Source organism: Colletotrichum higginsianum, chromosome 6 (assembly GCF_001672515.1).
Source record: "Colletotrichum higginsianum IMI 349063 chromosome 6, whole genome shotgun sequence".
NCBI lineage: Eukaryota > Fungi > Ascomycota > Sordariomycetes > Glomerellales > Glomerellaceae > Colletotrichum > Colletotrichum higginsianum.
The window spans coordinates 471243-487281 of NC_030959.1; the positions used below are offsets into that span (position 1 = coordinate 471243).

At 56.4% G+C, this 16039-nt stretch overlaps 5 protein-coding genes across 5 annotated transcripts; 2 read left to right on the forward strand and 3 right to left on the reverse strand.

Moving 5' to 3' along the window:
• Nucleotides 1–642: 642 nt before the first annotated feature.
• Nucleotides 643–1443, forward strand: CH63R_08546 (Metalloprotease 1; the record flags this gene model as incomplete). The annotated part of the gene is made up of 2 exons (XM_018303520.1): nt 643–858; nt 922–1443. The coding sequence occupies 2 exons, from the start codon at nt 643–645 to the stop codon at nt 1441–1443; spliced, it is 738 nt and encodes a 245-aa protein (XP_018155543.1).
• A 2435-nt stretch (nt 1444–3878) lies between these two features.
• On the reverse strand, nt 3879–4577 carry CH63R_08547 (uncharacterized protein; the record flags this gene model as incomplete). The annotated part of the gene is made up of 1 exon (XM_018303521.1): nt 3879–4577. One exon carries the CDS (start codon nt 4575–4577, stop codon nt 3879–3881), a length of 699 nt encoding a protein of 232 aa, XP_018155544.1.
• A 2574-nt stretch (nt 4578–7151) lies between these two features.
• CH63R_08548 (Malate dehydrogenase) lies at nt 7152–7997 on the forward strand (the record flags this gene model as incomplete). The annotated part of the gene is made up of 2 exons (XM_018303522.1): nt 7152–7275; nt 7354–7997. 2 exons carry the CDS (start codon nt 7152–7154, stop codon nt 7995–7997), a joined length of 768 nt encoding a protein of 255 aa, XP_018155545.1.
• Nucleotides 7998–9211: 1214 nt separating this feature from the next.
• On the reverse strand, nt 9212–10865 carry CH63R_08549 (Mitogen-activated protein kinase; the record flags this gene model as incomplete). Its single annotated transcript, XM_018303523.1, has 5 exons — nt 9212–9843; nt 9914–10228; nt 10303–10369; nt 10489–10621; nt 10753–10865. 5 exons carry the CDS (start codon nt 10863–10865, stop codon nt 9212–9214), a joined length of 1260 nt encoding a protein of 419 aa, XP_018155546.1.
• A 2784-nt stretch (nt 10866–13649) lies between these two features.
• On the reverse strand, nt 13650–14341 carry CH63R_08550 (Phosphotyrosine protein phosphatase; the record flags this gene model as incomplete). The annotated part of the gene is made up of 3 exons (XM_018303524.1): nt 13650–13922; nt 14029–14120; nt 14200–14341. The coding sequence occupies 3 exons, from the start codon at nt 14339–14341 to the stop codon at nt 13650–13652; spliced, it is 507 nt and encodes a 168-aa protein (XP_018155547.1).
• Nucleotides 14342–16039: the final 1698 nt, after the last annotated feature.

The window sequence follows — 16039 nt, forward strand, 5'->3', positions numbered from 1 at the left end:
CCGGCAAAGTATTTCTTGCCTACCTGGTTGATTGTGCATGCTCAATGTCTCAACGTCTTCCCTATCAATTTCCAATCGGCTATTGCCTCGGTTGGGGTTTACAACTAGCCCACCAGTCAGTCGTGTTTAACTACAGCTAAAGCGGCTGCGCACTCTAGGTAACTCTATCACGGTGTCATTCTCATCACCCACCCGACGCCAAGACCATCATCCAGTGTGAGGGTCAAAACCACGAATCGTCGATTGCAACTCCAACGCCTAGGTACTGGGGAAAAGGCGACAGCAACTGGAGTTGCTCGATAGCAGCAAGCATGTACGTTATCAGGCGCCGTGTTCATCACATCTGATCAGTATCCTATGTGCATCGCTTTCCATCTCGCCCCTCCGCCACCTTCCCTGACGGAACATCCTTGTCATGACGTGCCCTTGAACCCCGTCCGGCGTCCACCGGACCTCCCGAGAATACGAGACCTCCAATTAGGCCCTTGGCATAAGGGGGCGCCAATCTCTCTCTCACTTCTCAAGCTTCGTGACAAAACTTCAACGTTCGCTCCAGCGTCCAACTCTCTCGAGAGCCCCCTCACACTTCGTTGCTTTCGAGTTCAACAACCGTCCTCGTCTCTGCGCAGCCGTAAACTCGTCATGCTCCTCTCTCTGCTCGTCGCCGCAACGGCCGCTCAGGCGTCCCTGCAACGACCGGCTGCGTTCTGCGGGACCCCGGAACCCGGCGACGGTCGCGCCTCGGTCTCTCGGCACGCGTCGGTGGCGAGGAGCAGCGGCAGCGGCCTCATCGCGGCCAACATTTCCGTGCCCGTGTATGTGCACGCCATCGCCTCCAACGACACCGGCCTCGTGAGCGTGAGTACCCCTCTTCCACCCACCCCCCATCATCGGAATGACTAACTCATCAACACAACCTAGGAAACCGTCCTCGAGGAGCAGTTCCGGGTCCTCCATGACGTCTTCGGCCGGTACGGCATCGCAATGACCCTCGCCGGCATCACGCGCACCGTGAACGCCTCCTGGTCCGACCACGCCGAGGAGGTCAACATGAAGACGGCGCTCCGCCGCGGCGACTACGGCGCCCTCAACCTGTATGTCCAGGAGCTGTACCCGACGCTCGGCCGCTGCTTCTACCCCGTCGCGTCCGCGTCCCCGGGTTCCCGCGACTTCGTCCTCGACGGCTGCCAGGTCGACACCAACACCGTTCCTGGCGGCGCCTCGCGGGAAGGCAACGACCGCGGGCTCATGGCAGTCCACGAGGTCGGGCACTGGTTCGGCCTGGCGCACACCTTCACCGGGGGTTGCTACGGCGGTGACCAGGTCGACGACACGCCCGCGCAGGCGACGTCTTCGTGGGACTGCACCGTGGGCCAGGACACCTGCCCCGACCTGCCGGGCGAGGATCCCATTTACAACTTTATGAATTACCAAGCAGAGTAAGAATCCACCTTTTCTTTCCTGCCCTCCCCCCAGCGTCCTTTCGAGAGCCTTGCTGCATGCGCTACGGCCGATTGACTCAGCCTGCTTAGCGATTGCTGGAACGAATTCACCCCGGGGCAGGTCAGGCGGATGCAAGAACAATGGTCGGCGTTCAGGGCGAATGGCGCTATCTAACCCCAGACGACCCATAGGTGACAGCTCTCAAAAGTACTCGTAGAATGCGTCGGGCAATACATGGGAAATGGCGTGTTTCCCTCATCAATAGAAAGTAAACTCGGTTATCCTCCCGCCCTGCCGAGCACGCTTCTAGTTCCATACACGGCAGTAGGCAATCCAATCGTGCTCCGCTTCCAACGGCCGAGTTTGGTTCCACCAACACTGATGACTGTTGGAACTGGGACTAAATTTGACGATCGCGGGGTGTTCTCAGCAAACGTCACCGGACTTTGAGAGCGTCCCGGCTTACACTCATCGCCGAGATGGCGGCCTGGACGCCGTGCGCATTGGATGCTGTCAACACTGGGAAGAAGAGGATCCTGCCTCTCAAATATTCTAGTAGGCGACCAACACGACTCAACTCCCTCTTTCGAGGCAGACCATGACTCCAAACCTGTCGTCAGAGATGCCTATGCGGTAAAAGACTGCCTCGTGGCCAGCTAGACAGCCTCAAAGGCCCGCGCCACCGCAGGGAGGCAGTCAGTCCCAACGTATCTTGACCAACCAGCAGCGCGCCAACAACCGCCATAGCCGAGCATGTTTGCCAACACGCCTCGTCAGTGCAGACGGAATCCATCAGGTGAGAAGTGAAAAAGCAGTCGACAAGGGACGCTTGCAGCTGCAATTCCTTCGACCTTCCAACAGTCTGTTCTCATCGGCAAAAACACAGAATATCCGCGCCATTAGCGCCAACAAGCAACATCACCACCTCCAGCATCACGCCTCACCGCAAACTCATAAGCGATAAGCGCACTTCACGCCGCACTCCCTCCTCGTGGCCAAGCAGCCAAGTGGCCGAAGGAGCGGAGGGGCATGAAAGCAAGCAGCCAGCACAACGAGAGTAACCTCGTCGGCAGACCGCGGCTGGACGCGGTGTCAATAAAGTCAAATGTTGGTGGAACGCTGTTGTGATGTCTGTCTGACTGCAGCAGGCAGTCCAACGTTGGCATGCGAGTTAAGCGCCCGCCCGCCCTCTTAACCGACGGCAGATGCCATTGGTCGGACGAACGCCGTGTGGCCACGCGCTCCACTACCACGGCCATTGAGCATCGACCGGAAATGATAAGAGTAGATTAGGTGCAGATGGACTACGGCAGGCCGTGCTTTAGCTCATCTGCGTGCTGCTCGAGTCGGTAGACCTTGTCTGTGCAACAAGTCGTTGCGGTCCACCGAGAGTCTGCGGGGAGGGGGTTGGGAGCCTAGGATCGTGTGATGGCTGCTTTCCTGCGTGTGCGAACCCCTCAATTTGAAGCTAGTCAACTTTAAGACAACCCCAACGAGGCCGCGGTATGTCGATATGTCGGGAGAAGGCCGAGCTATACATACGAGAAGGCCTTTTGCCATCCCGGTGCCTTGAATACTGCTATGGGTTGGAAAGTCAGTGTGCAGTGGTTCATGGTGACTCTCGGGGTCTGCGCTGCAGGTAGCGGTCCTTCGGAGGTACCTCGGTTTCGAGGCGATACATGATCCTGGCTTAGGTAGAAAGTCGATTGAAAAACTGACGTCGAACGCTAAGAGGGCAACAGAGTCGCAGGGAGCCATTGCAAACAGTAAGTAGCCTTGTCGCTGAAAATGCTTGGAAGTGGGTGATGGTCATCTCATCAATGATAGGTAATCGGTTTGATCGTCGCCAAGGAGGAAAGTCTGGATGAACTCCGAAATAGGGCTTCGCGAGGAAGTGGGATGCTCAGTTTTGTGTGGATTGTTGGATTGCCCGGTGGGCCAGGAATCCTTGGGTGGATTGAAACTTGAAGATCAAGAACGAAGGGATTCGGAGATGATGCAGTGCAGCGGGCTCTGAAACGTCGGGCTACAAGCTTAGCGGCCGTTTGAAACGGGGAGGTTTCCCCTCGCTTGGAAACTCTGGAAGAACAAGTTCCCCTCATCGTGGTCTTCACGGCATCGCCCGCAACGAGTCGGTCAGTTCGAATTGACTTTGGCATTTCTGACTAGTGTTGCCAGATCTCTTGGCTGATCAGTCGAGTTGCGGGCGGCGCGGAATGTCTGAGACGTCTTCCAACACACGAGATATTCATCCCATGTTGATGGTTCCCGGCCGGCTAAAGGGCTGGGATTGAATTGGCAAGCTAGGTTTCCGGCCGTGTCTGTTCGTGGCTTGTCACTATCCAGACCAATTCACTTGCCCCAGGTTGAGTGTTGAGATCGAAATGGGAGCTGAGTAGAGCGAACAGGCGAGTTGCGATTTCCCACGGTTCCCTTTAACCGGGTCTTTGTTGCTGCTCAGCCCTTCCGTGACGTGAGCCCGGAGGCACGTAGTAGGGTTTAGACTCGAACGAAAGGCTAAAGCTTATGGCACGGAGCTTGATGTGTCCTGTCGGCGATTTCAATCCTGAGAACTCACCGAGTCGTGGGCAAGGAATCATCGAAGACAAGTTGGCGACGTCCGGGTCGAGAGCAGGGTACGTCGTAAATGCAAGTTTGCCAAACTGGCGTTGCCCCTGAAGACTTTTGCCGGACCTTAAACACCATGGTCCAGAGAAGGCAGTAGCACCAGATCTGTCACTGGTGTGGTATTGCAGATCTCCAAACATCGTGCAATGTTCGCGAGGTTTCATACTCTTGATATTGGACTGCCTTTCTCGAGAGAGGAGGTCGAGCCCAGATTGCTTGCCAGTCCTCAGGAGAAGGCAAGTTCCATTCGCGTCTGAATTAGAGTGCGGTTGCGATGTGACGGCTCTGGGGATCAGTGGAGCAGTCAATGGTCGGTCCTGTTCGCCACTGTTTCCGTGGGACAGTGCGTCAGCTGCAAGAAAACGTATGCTGGATGCAGGGTGAAAAACGCCGAGGAGACGGCAACGGTTGAAACGGCCAGCTGCATCGGGAGCTGTCGTGCAGTGAACGACGGCCGGTTTTCCAGGGTGGAAGTCAATATCTGACGGCCGAAAGAACGTCTGCATGACTGACGGTCATGACCAGCCACACGGATGGGTGCCCTCCCGTCATCCGCCTTGCATTGGAGGGTATTTGGGATCTCTCGATCACTGGTAGGTGTTCTCCAAATAAAGAAACAGCCGTCCAAGCTATTAGCAGCTGCTTGTTAAGCCAGTCAGCGCGCAGATGGATCCAGAGATCTCGGCTCCCCGAGCAGCCGTGCTTTTTTCCTGTGAGTCGAGTGTCTTGCTTAGCAAAAGCATGCATGCATGGCACAGCACCCCGTCAGCCAGTCATCGAGGCTTGAATGCGGATTAGCGGCGGGGAATGAATAGACGCACGAAGATGGAGTCGCTGTGAGGGTTTTGGATTGCCAGCTTAGCCGCGCCCACCCGCGAAGGTCCAACAGTGTCCGTGTCGGACACGACCTTGGCTGGCACAAGCAAGCCACATTGGCAATGTGCATGGAAACTGGTGGGTTGCAGAAAGGAAATGAAGTGCTTTGCCGACCCAAGATGGACCAAGACGTGAATCCTAAAGCTCCCTTGGCGGCCATCCCAACCCGAAGGGGCACGGTGTCGGCTATCTTGGGCGGCCGAATGCTCATCCAAAGCCCATAGGATCTTGGGGCCAAGAAATGGAGTTAGAGACGACCAAGACTCTTGGCTCTGGGGATCCGCGCGCTTTCAACGTCCCAAGGAAGTCCCAAGAAAGTCCCAGATTTGTTGTCAGCGACTCGGTAGACGCCGCAGTTTCCTACTAAGCAGTAGAGCACAGCTTCGGCAAGGCTCGGTGCTGACAAGAGCAGACGGCGCCGCTCGTCATTCTTCGCAGACAAAGCTGGTGCTTCGCCTCGCCAGGCTCAGTCATCGAGACTCGGCGGGAGCCTGTCCGGAACATGAGAATGCCGTGGGCTTGGTAAGTTCTGACCTGTGGCTGTGTGGCAGGATGGTATCTGTATTATCAGATAGACATATGAGCGTGGTCGGCTGTGGTGACCATTCTCCGGAGTTGTGTGCTTCTGGGCCTTTGATTCCACAACTAGGTACTATGAGTATGCAGTAAGACGGGTAGGACACTCGCCATGCTCGCCGTGCAGGGCGCGTAGCATCCGCGGCCGTGTACGAGGCCTAGCTTTGCGGTGGCTAGTTGAGTAAGTAAAGGTCAAGCGTACGACTGACCGAAGAGACGGATGAGAGATGAGAACAAATACGGTTCAGAGGAATATTGTGAAAAGTGACCATGGCGTTGCAGAGGACGACAGAAGGCGACAGTGGCCGGCAAACAGGCCCCTCCCAGCCACTGACGGCCCCACCCCTCTTCCAGCAGCGTTCGTGCCGTCCCCCGTTCGGCGTTCAGTGTCCACAACGTTTGGTAGTGGCTACCTTGAGACCTAGACCGCGCATTGCACCAGGCATCCCCGCAGAGCATAGGCAGGGTTTCTCGGGTACGTACCGCACTGTCTTTTTGGACCTGCCGTTTCCTCGTCTGGCCTCGCAAGCCTCGACATCCGTCTTCGTCTCCTTCTTCGTCTCATGTCCAACCAGGGAAGAAAACCTTTTTTTTTTATTTTCCTCCCTATCTTCCTGAGAAGCAAAAGACACCCATCCCAGTCCCACGGCCCCAAAGACGTTCGTTCCCCTGCCTCGCCTTGAGGGGTCCAAGCTACCTAATGCTGGACGACAATGGCAAGGTAACCCTCCCTACCTTCAAGACATAAGAAACATGTACTCCTAGCATGGACCGGGGCTACGCACCCAATCCTCCGCGCGATGATAGACACATTTGGTCCTTGGATGCCATCACGGAGACCCTCATTCTGACCCCTGCGCCGCCTTGCGTTCTGGAAAGGAAACGTGCCTTGTCAGACCCGAACAGAATGCGCCTCGTTCGGGTATGGATAGATGGGGGTGGGTGGTGGGAGGTCGCATCCATCTGTCTCCTAGCTGAAGCCCTGGTCTCTCTCTCTTTCTCTCGCTCGCCATCATCAGACTCGTTATAAAGTCTATCCTCCAGCTCCGTCCCATGTCTTCTCTTCTGGCCCGTCTCACAACACAAACCTTCTCCGTCTCTCCAACGCCTCGTCTTCGGACTCCTTGACTCGGCCCTTTTGCCTATTTCTTTCTCATCAGTCTTCCGAACACACTGCTACCAAGGGATATCTCCCACACCTCTTTGTGTGTGTTTATATTACTCTTCCATCTCCCGCCCGCATTAGCTTCGCTTTCTGTCTCGGTCCAAAAAAAACAAAAACAAAAGCCTAAGCCCGTCTTATCCACCCCCGTCGTAGCAGCGCTTGTAAGCGCCGTACCTATCTATATTCAGCCCGAATTACCCACACCCCCGGCCCCCAAGAAGGCCACTTCCAACACGGCCCGCCGCATTACTCCCTTCTAGACACTACCTGCCTATCTCCTCGGGGTCAATCTTTTCTTAGATCAGGACTTTCTCTTTTGGTCTCTTCCTTGCGTACCTACCTACCTGCCGCTTGGTTGCTACCGCTATTGCATATATCTACATTACCTCCCAGTTCCGCATTTTTGCTCTCCCATCCGACACCCCGCCAGAACCAAGCCGATCACCACCACAAACAGCCCAACATGCTCGCCAAGACCTTCCTCTTACTGGCCTCCCTGGCTCTCGTCTCGGCCGCCCCCGCAAGGAGACAGGCCGGCTCCGGCTGCGGCTCCAAGCCTCCCCCGATCCTCCCCGTCAACGGCAATGGTGAGTAGTATCCCATCGACTTACACGGTACATGCTCTCTCGATGAAGCCCATGGCTAACACAATTCCACCGCAAAAGGCGTCGAGCTTCCCCCAGTCGCGGCGGGCCTCGTCCTAAAGCACCTCGCCCTCGGCCACGGCATTCAAAACTACACCTGCGCCACGACGAACGCTACCGGCGCGACGACCCTTGCCGCCACCGCCACCGGTGCCCTCGCCGCCCTCTACGACGCCGCGCCCCTCTACCCGAACGCCGGCGCCGGAGCCCTCCCCTCCGTCGAGCTCTTCAACGGCCTCACCACCAACGCCCTCTGGGGTTCCCCGCTGCCCCTCGTCTCTGACGGCACTACCCGCTTCGGCGCCTCCGCCTCCTGCCCCTTCCCCGCCCCAGCAGACCTCGCCCTCCCGAGCATCGCGCCCCTCAAGCAGATCGGCGTCCACTTCTTCGACGCCGCCAGCGTGCCCACCTTCGAGGTCGGCGCGGACCTCTTCAAGGGCGGCAAGCTCAACGGCACAAAGGCCCCCTCGGCCGCCGACGTCGGGCCTGAGAAGACGGGCGCCGTCGACTGGCTTCTGCTGGGCGACAAGGGCGCCAGCAGAGGCGTCACCGCCGTCTACCGCGTCGTCACTGCCGGCGGCGTCGCTCACCAGTGCACCACCGTCGGCGCCACCGACAGCGTGCCCTACGCGGCCTACTACTGGTTCTTCGGCCCCAGCGCTTGAGTGAGAATCATACCGTCGGTCCCTTCAGTCTCTCCTGTTTGGGAGAGCGTTCTCCTTTCTTTGGCGCTCAAAATAAATCGGGTTTCAAACGGAGTTAGATGGTAGTAGTCAGTCAGTCAGTCAGTCAGTCAGTGGTGCATGTGGCAAGGGTGGGTGGACTCTTGTTTCATCAACACATTTCATTGCAATCAGCTTCCTTTCATCTCACTCTTTCACAAGACTTTGGATATACCCCGGGCGCGCATCAGACGGGTCGACGGGAGATGTAATGCGGAGGTTGGGTCGGCGCATCGTACCGTCTCGAGACGTAGATGAGGAGATGGCGGTCTCCCTCCCCTCTCTTCCCTACCCGTTTTTTCCCCACATGTATTTACTGGGCGTTTTTTTCTTCTTCTTTTTTTCTCTTTCTACTTTCAACGGTACATATTTCGAGGAGTCGGCGAAAAGAGAGTTGGTTTTGTTCATCACCGCGAGTTGTGTCCTTCCTCCCGTGTACAATGTTCGCTGTGAACATGTTTCAGCCCTGGGGATAGAGCAACCAACTCCATGAGGAAAACATGCCTGGGGCGAAGATTGCCTGATGTTGTCGTTACCCCGTAGACACGTTTAGTGGCAGTCCTCTCCGATCATGTCTTGGCCACGAGACTGACTTGGATTCGTGTCCGCATGGAGCATAGTCAGCCGAGAAGGCAAGATAATCGAAAAGAAGGAAAGGAAGAAAGAAATCATCGTCTTTATCAACTGAAACTTACATAGCCGCCGTGTCGGCCACCTCAACCACCGGTATATGAGACGACCGAAAGCAACATTGGCCGCATCAATCGATACATCCAAGCTTGCCAAGCGCCAATTGGCGATGTGCCATTCAAGAGCGCGCGCTGAGGACATTATAGGGAATTAGGTAAATTTGGAGACTTCTTTTCATCTTTGTCGTGTTCTTTAACCTCTTCGGGCGATCCCATTTCCCCAATAATATTGTCCCTGTCCTTCTCTTCTTCTGCTTCTTCTTCTCTTCCCTCGCACATGAGGAGTTGCTGTCTACAACCATGCCTGCAAGCGACCCCAGCTTTCCATATTCAAAATGCCATAGTCCACGTGGCACCGTATCCAAAAGCCTTGAACCTGCCCGCCAGTTTACAAAAGCCAACACCGGCGTTTGCTCTTCCTTCATACGCCCGGCGGGCGCGCACCTGTGCACGAGAAGTGCAGCATCTCTATCTCCGGTGATCGAGGCCACCGGCAAGGTCGGCCTCCAAGCCACCTCCCTGGCCAGCGTACTCCTGCGGTCTGGGGTCCGAGGAAGTCCACCCAGGGTTTCCTGATGGGATGGGAACCTGGCTAGCACCGCCCTGCTGGCCAGCGGCCTGCCCGCCAGCCTGGGTAGCTCCGGGGACGGTGCGGACCAACTGGCGGAAGCGGTAGACCTCGTCCAAGATCATCTTGCGCATCTCGCCGACGTCCTCGACAACTTCAAAGTCGAAGTTGAATGTCGTGGGGCAGTCGGGCTCGTCGGACGCGTCGTGCCAGATGTGAAGATAGGGGTGCTCGAGGGCCTGCTCGACGCTGATACGGCTCGAGGGGTCGAAGGCCAGCATGCGGTCGAGGAGGTCGAGGGCGTCAGGGTTGGCCTGGGGGAACAGGCTGGGGAAAGGCTTCTTGGGCATAAAGGGCAAGTTGCGGACATATTCCTGGGCACGGGGCGAACCGATGCGGGAGAGAGTCTCCTCGTTGGGGGTTCCAAGAATGTGCAGAATCTGGTTCAGCTGGTCGACATAGTCACGGCCCTTGAAGAAAGGGCGGCCGCCGAGTAGCTCGGCCAAAATGCAGCCAACCGACCAAACGTCAACTACAGTACACCGTTAGCCACTTCATGCAGACATAGATAATTCACGGCGCTTTGCACCAGGACGACGTACTAGCTTTGGTGTAGCTTTGGAAGCTCAACATGATCTCGGGGGCACGGTACCATCTTGTGGCGACGTACTCCGTCATGTAACCAGCATTCTCTTCGGGGTCGACGGAGAAACCACGTGCCAGACCGAAATCGCAAATCTTGAGTTCGCAGTCGGCATTGACGAGCAAGTTACCGGGCTTCAGGTCGCGGTGCAGGACGTTGGCGGAGTGGATGTACTTGAGACCGCAGAGGATCTGGTAGATGAAGGACTGGAAGTGGGCGTCGGTCAAGGGCTGGCCGGATCGGATGATGGCCGCCAGGTCGCATTCCATCAGCTCTAGAGCACACAAGACGGGTTAGCAAGCCAGCTCGGGTTGCACACGGGGCGTGCAATGACGATGAGGTGCGTACCTTCGTAGAGGTAGGTCTCGTTGAAGTTATCGGGTCGGGGAATGTCCATATCATACAGGCAGGTAATCTGTTGTGGCTGGCTGTCAGCATTCTGTCGATGGCGTTTCGTGCAGGCGAGGGGGGTGGCGCCGCGCGGGGTTGCTAGGACAGCTTCGGGTTGGGTGGGCAGATGGCACAAGGACTCACGTTGCGATGTCCCCTGAAATGCTGGAGCAGCTTGATCTCGCGCAATGCGCGCTTGGCGAGGATCTTTTTGCTGAAAACATTTGTGACCTTCTTGATGGCAACGCCCTCTTGAGTCTGGTTGTTTACGGCGGCGCTGCGAACGGGGGAACAGTTATCAGTTTTCTGGGCAGAAATGGCGGGGCAGTAGCAGCAGCAGCAGCAGCAGCAGCGTCGGTGGGCTGACAGGATGAGGAGGTAAGGAAAGTAAGGAAAGGTCGCACGCACCAGACAATGCCATAAGCTCCCTGGCCGAGCTCCTTGGTGACGGTGTATCTCTCGTCGACGATGAAGTCCTGGTTGAAGACCTTGAAGACCTTGCGTCCTTGCAAATCGGCCATGGTTGCGAGGTGTTTTCTTGTTAGGCGGGTATGCCGTCGGTAGGAACGCTGTGCTGTGGGTTTTCTCCGGTGCTTTGAATGTTGCCGTGTCGAAGATGTCGAGAAATCGAGGGGTATCTTTTCGCGAGTCAATCGAGGCAAAGGTGGGGAAGTGAGCAAGGAATGCGATGCGATGCGACAATTGCGGAACAGATAGGGTAGCGAGGCTTCACGCAAAAAAAAAAAAAAGGAAAGAAAAAAAGGAATGGCTCGTCGAGACAAATAGACAGTCGGACGGTCAGACAGTCAGGCCGACAAGGGGGGAGAATGCGGCAAGGTGTTATAGGTATGGCCGGTCGAAGACGACGGATGACAATGCAGTGTCGCCGGAGCAATTCTCGTCTTTGTCCCGCGGTTATGCCTGTTGACTTGCTTGCTTGCTTGCGAGGGGTTGGATGTGAAGGGGGAGGAACTTAGGAAGACAGGAGAATGGCAGCGAGAGGGAGAAAGAGACAGATAGATATTGTACGATAGGAGACGAGGAAAGGATACCTTAGGACAGGACCAGGACAACGAGGGGGGAGGGGTGTAAGAAATTCAAATGGGGGAATGGGATGGCGGCGGCGGTATGGGACGGCCGGGCTTAAAGGTTCAGTTCAAGGCCGCGTTGGTGGTGTACCTGGGATGGATGGATGGGTGGATGGTGAATCGAGGAAGGTAAAAGCGACGGGACAGGCAGGTCGCGGTCAAGGTCAAAGGCACGAGCCGAGGGGGGAGGGGCGGGCAGCATCAGGGGACTGGACCGCAACGGGAAAGGAGAAAGGGCGGGGAGGGGGGCAAGCTGTCCTGTCACACTTTCATTCAAGTGGACTTTGTCGTTTGGATTGGACGAGACCCGGCAATGGGAATGGGACTGGGCCACTTTGACGGGATACGATACGATGTGCTTGTTGCTGGTCCCTCGGGTTGATTTGGGAGCGAGCGTCCTGTTGCCGTTACCTTGCATCCTCGAGTCCGCCCGTAGGTACCTGGTCATCCATAGGAACCCAAGATCATAGATGGATAGACAAGTTGTTCTCGGTCGTTTCTGGTCATGTCACAGCGCTGGAGATAGCTGCAGTAGCAGCTAGCTGTCTCCAGGTTGCGGCTTCAGATGCATCCTGCTGCTCCCAAGGTACGAGGTAGGTGGTACATGCTTGCTGACGTTAGGCCGGAAGCGACTTGGCGGAAACGATCCACACTTCACACCTACGGTCCCGCACTTGATTTGCTAACACGGAGCTTGTTGAGGCCCATGATTGGCGCGTCCCGGGCGAGGCCCCCATGTATCTCGGGGTGGCCAGTAGCAGCCGCTGGGCATCGCGAGTCCGTGACTGGAACTGCAGCTCTGCAACCGCGCGACAATCCATTCTTTCATTCACTCATTTCACAAAGAGGGCACTTCTCAGAGGGGGAGGGGGAGGGAAAGGACAGCGGAAGTTTTAGTATACACAGACGGCAATCTCTCCCCTCGTTGCAAGTGCCCCCGACCGGCGGGGGGCTCTTATTTTACTCCTGTCTCTGGAACGGAACGTGAATCTGCAAGCTCGGCCTCACCCGAGTGACCAGAGAGACATGCTCCCAGAAATCTACACAGCATCATCAAGCTGAGCCGGGTCTCATCTCAATCAGCAGCCCGACTATGGATCTTGTCAGAAGCAAGGGAGCCACGGGCGCCGTCCAAACCTTCCTGCAGGCCGCTTCAGCCGCACCTCGCTCGAGGATTGTATCCGTCAGCGCAGAAATAATTAGGTGGCCTACACTGTATGTACTTATCTATATCTACCTAGGCACCTAGGTAGGTATGTGTAGGTTTGTATCCAAAGCAAGCAACATACAACGTCAGCATCTGATGCTCTGGTAGATCGAGGCCGAAACCATAGCCCCCGAAGGAATATACAGTCAGCACGGAGCGCTCCTCCTTCTGGTCGTAGTCTGTCGGCGGTCCAGCTCGGCGTAAGCCGTCGCTGCGATGACAACGCTAGGCCGTGCCATCACGGCCACCACCGCGACCTGCCTTGAATCCATCCCTCTCCCATGTGGCCGTAAGGCTGAACGACCTCCTCCTCCTTCTTCAGCTCCTCCTTCTCCTCTTCTCCCTCCTCTTCTCTCTCTTCCCATCCCTACTACCATCCATCTCCTAGCCGACCATCCGTTCCAAGTCTTCTGTGACGCCAAGTAGCCAAGTCGTCACGGCTGCACGAGAGCGCTAGCATCGTCCCGAGTCCATCTCGCTTAGGCACAAGTCCACCTTGGGCCATCTTCAACGGCGTCCCGGACTCCGTTTTAACTCTTGTCGCCAGTCGTCCTCGCTCCTCGCTCCTGCACTCTGTATTGGCCGGTGATGGGACTGAACTGCGTGAGGATTACCATCTTCTATATGCAACTCGCAACTGTGGAAACAAACAAGACACGCTGATATGCCCCCCAATCCCCCTCTCTCCCAATGCCTGCCTGTACATCTCTGGATGCGGCAATTTTCATTTCACCAATGCGGCTGACTTTGTCCCATTTGTCAGATCGTCCCGCCCCATACCTCTGCGGACCCCCTTCCCTGCCCCGTCCCGACGCCGTGATATGGGCGTGATCATCACCGGCGACAAAAACTTTTTCGTCTTCTTTCCAACGTCGGATCGAATCCCCGCTGCAATTGCTGTCGCCTCCCAATTGCATTTCACAGCTCGGCGCCATCTGGTCGCCTCTCCCCTCCAGCCCGTCTGCCCTCCCCCTCTCTCACCCTTTCCCCCGTGGCCAATTGCCCGTTCCTTACGCCTTGGGGTCGATGTTAGGGAAGATGTGCTTCAGAAAGTTGCCGGAAAACCGCGTGCATTGCTCGTAGGCCTTGGAAAAGCCCTCGTCGCCGCCGTAGTACGGGTCGTCCACGACCTCTGGCCTCCGGCCTCCCGAGAACTCGCCAAACAGCATTACCTTGGCCTTGGAGTCCGGGTTGCCGCGCTGCTGGAGGTTCTGAAGGTCGCGCAGGTTCGATCGGTCCATGGCGAAGATGTAGTCGAATTTGTTAAAGTCGGATGGCGACACCTGCTCGTTGGGAAGAAACTCGCGTTAGTTGCTCAAGGTACCGTCGGATGGCTCGTCGGCGGATGTGTCTGTAGGCCCGGGGGAAGGGGGGCCGAGGGGTCCGTACCTTGCGACCGGCATGGTAATAGTCCGTGATACCGTGGTCTTCGAGAGTCGCCATCGTGCGAGAGTCTGGGGGATCGCCAACGTGGTAGGCCGCTGTTTGTGCCGTCATTCTCGTGTCAGCGAGTGCGCGACAAATCGTGAGGGTTTATTCCATGACGTATCCGCGGCGTACCTGTACCGCAGGAATCCACCTTGCTGATGAGGCCCTTGTACGGCGGCTTCTGCGCAATGTTGCGGAACACGCCCTCGGCCATGGTCGAGCGGCAGATGTTGCCGAGGCAGACGAAGAGGACTGACACCGGTTGTTCCGTCATGTTTTTCTTCTCTTCGGCAGTGCTGAGAGTTGGATGGGTAGGAGAAAGAGAGTTCTTGTCGCGTTGCCGAAGCTGACTTTGTTCAGGACCGAATGCCCCGCGGTGCCGCTAATATCTGGATAAGGTACCTGGGTAAGGTACCTAGGCAGGTCGATAGGTGGGATGGATGGTGGATGGAGGGGCAATGGTGCACCGTGAGATCTGTTCGTTGCGACACTGTATGTACTGTAAGTGGGCTCCCCTCTCCCCCTCCCCTGTCGTCACCAGCAGGTCGACCGCCTCACTGCGCCTTCTGGCGCTTCAATCTCGTCTCCCACTCCCAACACTCCGCTTCCCACACCTTCTGTGCCATTCTTCTGATTAATGATGAACGGATACAGATACAGCACGGAGATTTAATTTGGTCTTGGCTCCATCTGTTGCTCATCTACAACTCCGTTTTGCACCCAATCCGAAACCCACATCCTTTACCAGGCTGTGATTCCCATCTATGTACCCGCACTCCATCCAATAGAATACAAGGTCACTCAACAAAATATTGCACCTGCCGTTTCTCGATCGCGCTTCGCTGTCGATAAAAACTCACTTGTTCTAGTACTAGTTCTCCATCCCGTACTCGAGCGTTAACCACCCTCTCATCCCCCACACTGGATGCCCCGAATCCAGCATCTGCTCTAGCTAGGCGGAGGAGAGGTCAATTATAAGCCCGGCAGGCCGGCGCAACATAGGCGGCGGAGAAGGCTGATTCCTGATCGATCGATGCTAACGATGCCCCTCTCCGTTCCAACTTGAATGCGGCGGGACCGTTGATGCGCGGCGAGGCAACCGAGGACCGTAGATTGCCTAATAAAGGACAAAAGCCATCTGCGCCCCCAGGTTTGAGTCAGATTCCCCCTCTCCCATCTCTGTCTACCTCAAGTTACCTATCGAAAGGTACGGACGTGAGTTTTTTCAGCGGTCGCCTGGAGCCAAAAACCGAGATCCACACGCGTCAAGCTCTGCGTGTGTCTCCAGCACCGCCATGCGACCCAAGTGTGCGTAGCCTTAGCGGACACACCCGCCCCATGTTGGCCCAGCATCCAAATCACGATACCACATGGACGTTACCAAGAAGATGCGAGAATCCCGGCGGCATCGGATGCAAGACTGCTGGAAACTAAGCAGACTGAGACAGCTCTTGAGCACGGTGTCGGCCAAGCGACTAGGCTGTGGCCAACAACAGCGCCAACCCATTGTCTCGAATTCGGCCAATTGCTCGTTGATCTTTCCGACATTCCGTTTGCGTCTCCTTCGCCATGGCAATCAACCAGTGCAGGAATCTGCCAAGTCCACCAAGATTTCTACCGGCCGATCAACCCCCCGAATCATGGGACATGGTAGCATCAGCAAAACTGGAAGCTGAGAACCGGCAGAACCATGCCCTTGGATCACCGGCAGGATTATCAGGGTCCGTCATCATTTGGGCAAACTGATATCGGATACCGTTTTCTCGACGCACATGGCACCGCATCCAAGCTTTTGCAATGCGACTCGCCTCTGCGACTCCCGCGTCTTACTTGGCAGGACAGGGCGGCATGCTAGTCTATGTATACGATCTCGAGTAAGCGTCCAACAGTGAACAGTCTCTGAACCCTGGGTCGAATTCGACCGGGCGGTGCTACTACAGACGTAGTCTCCCCGCGCGCTTTAGGATTCCGA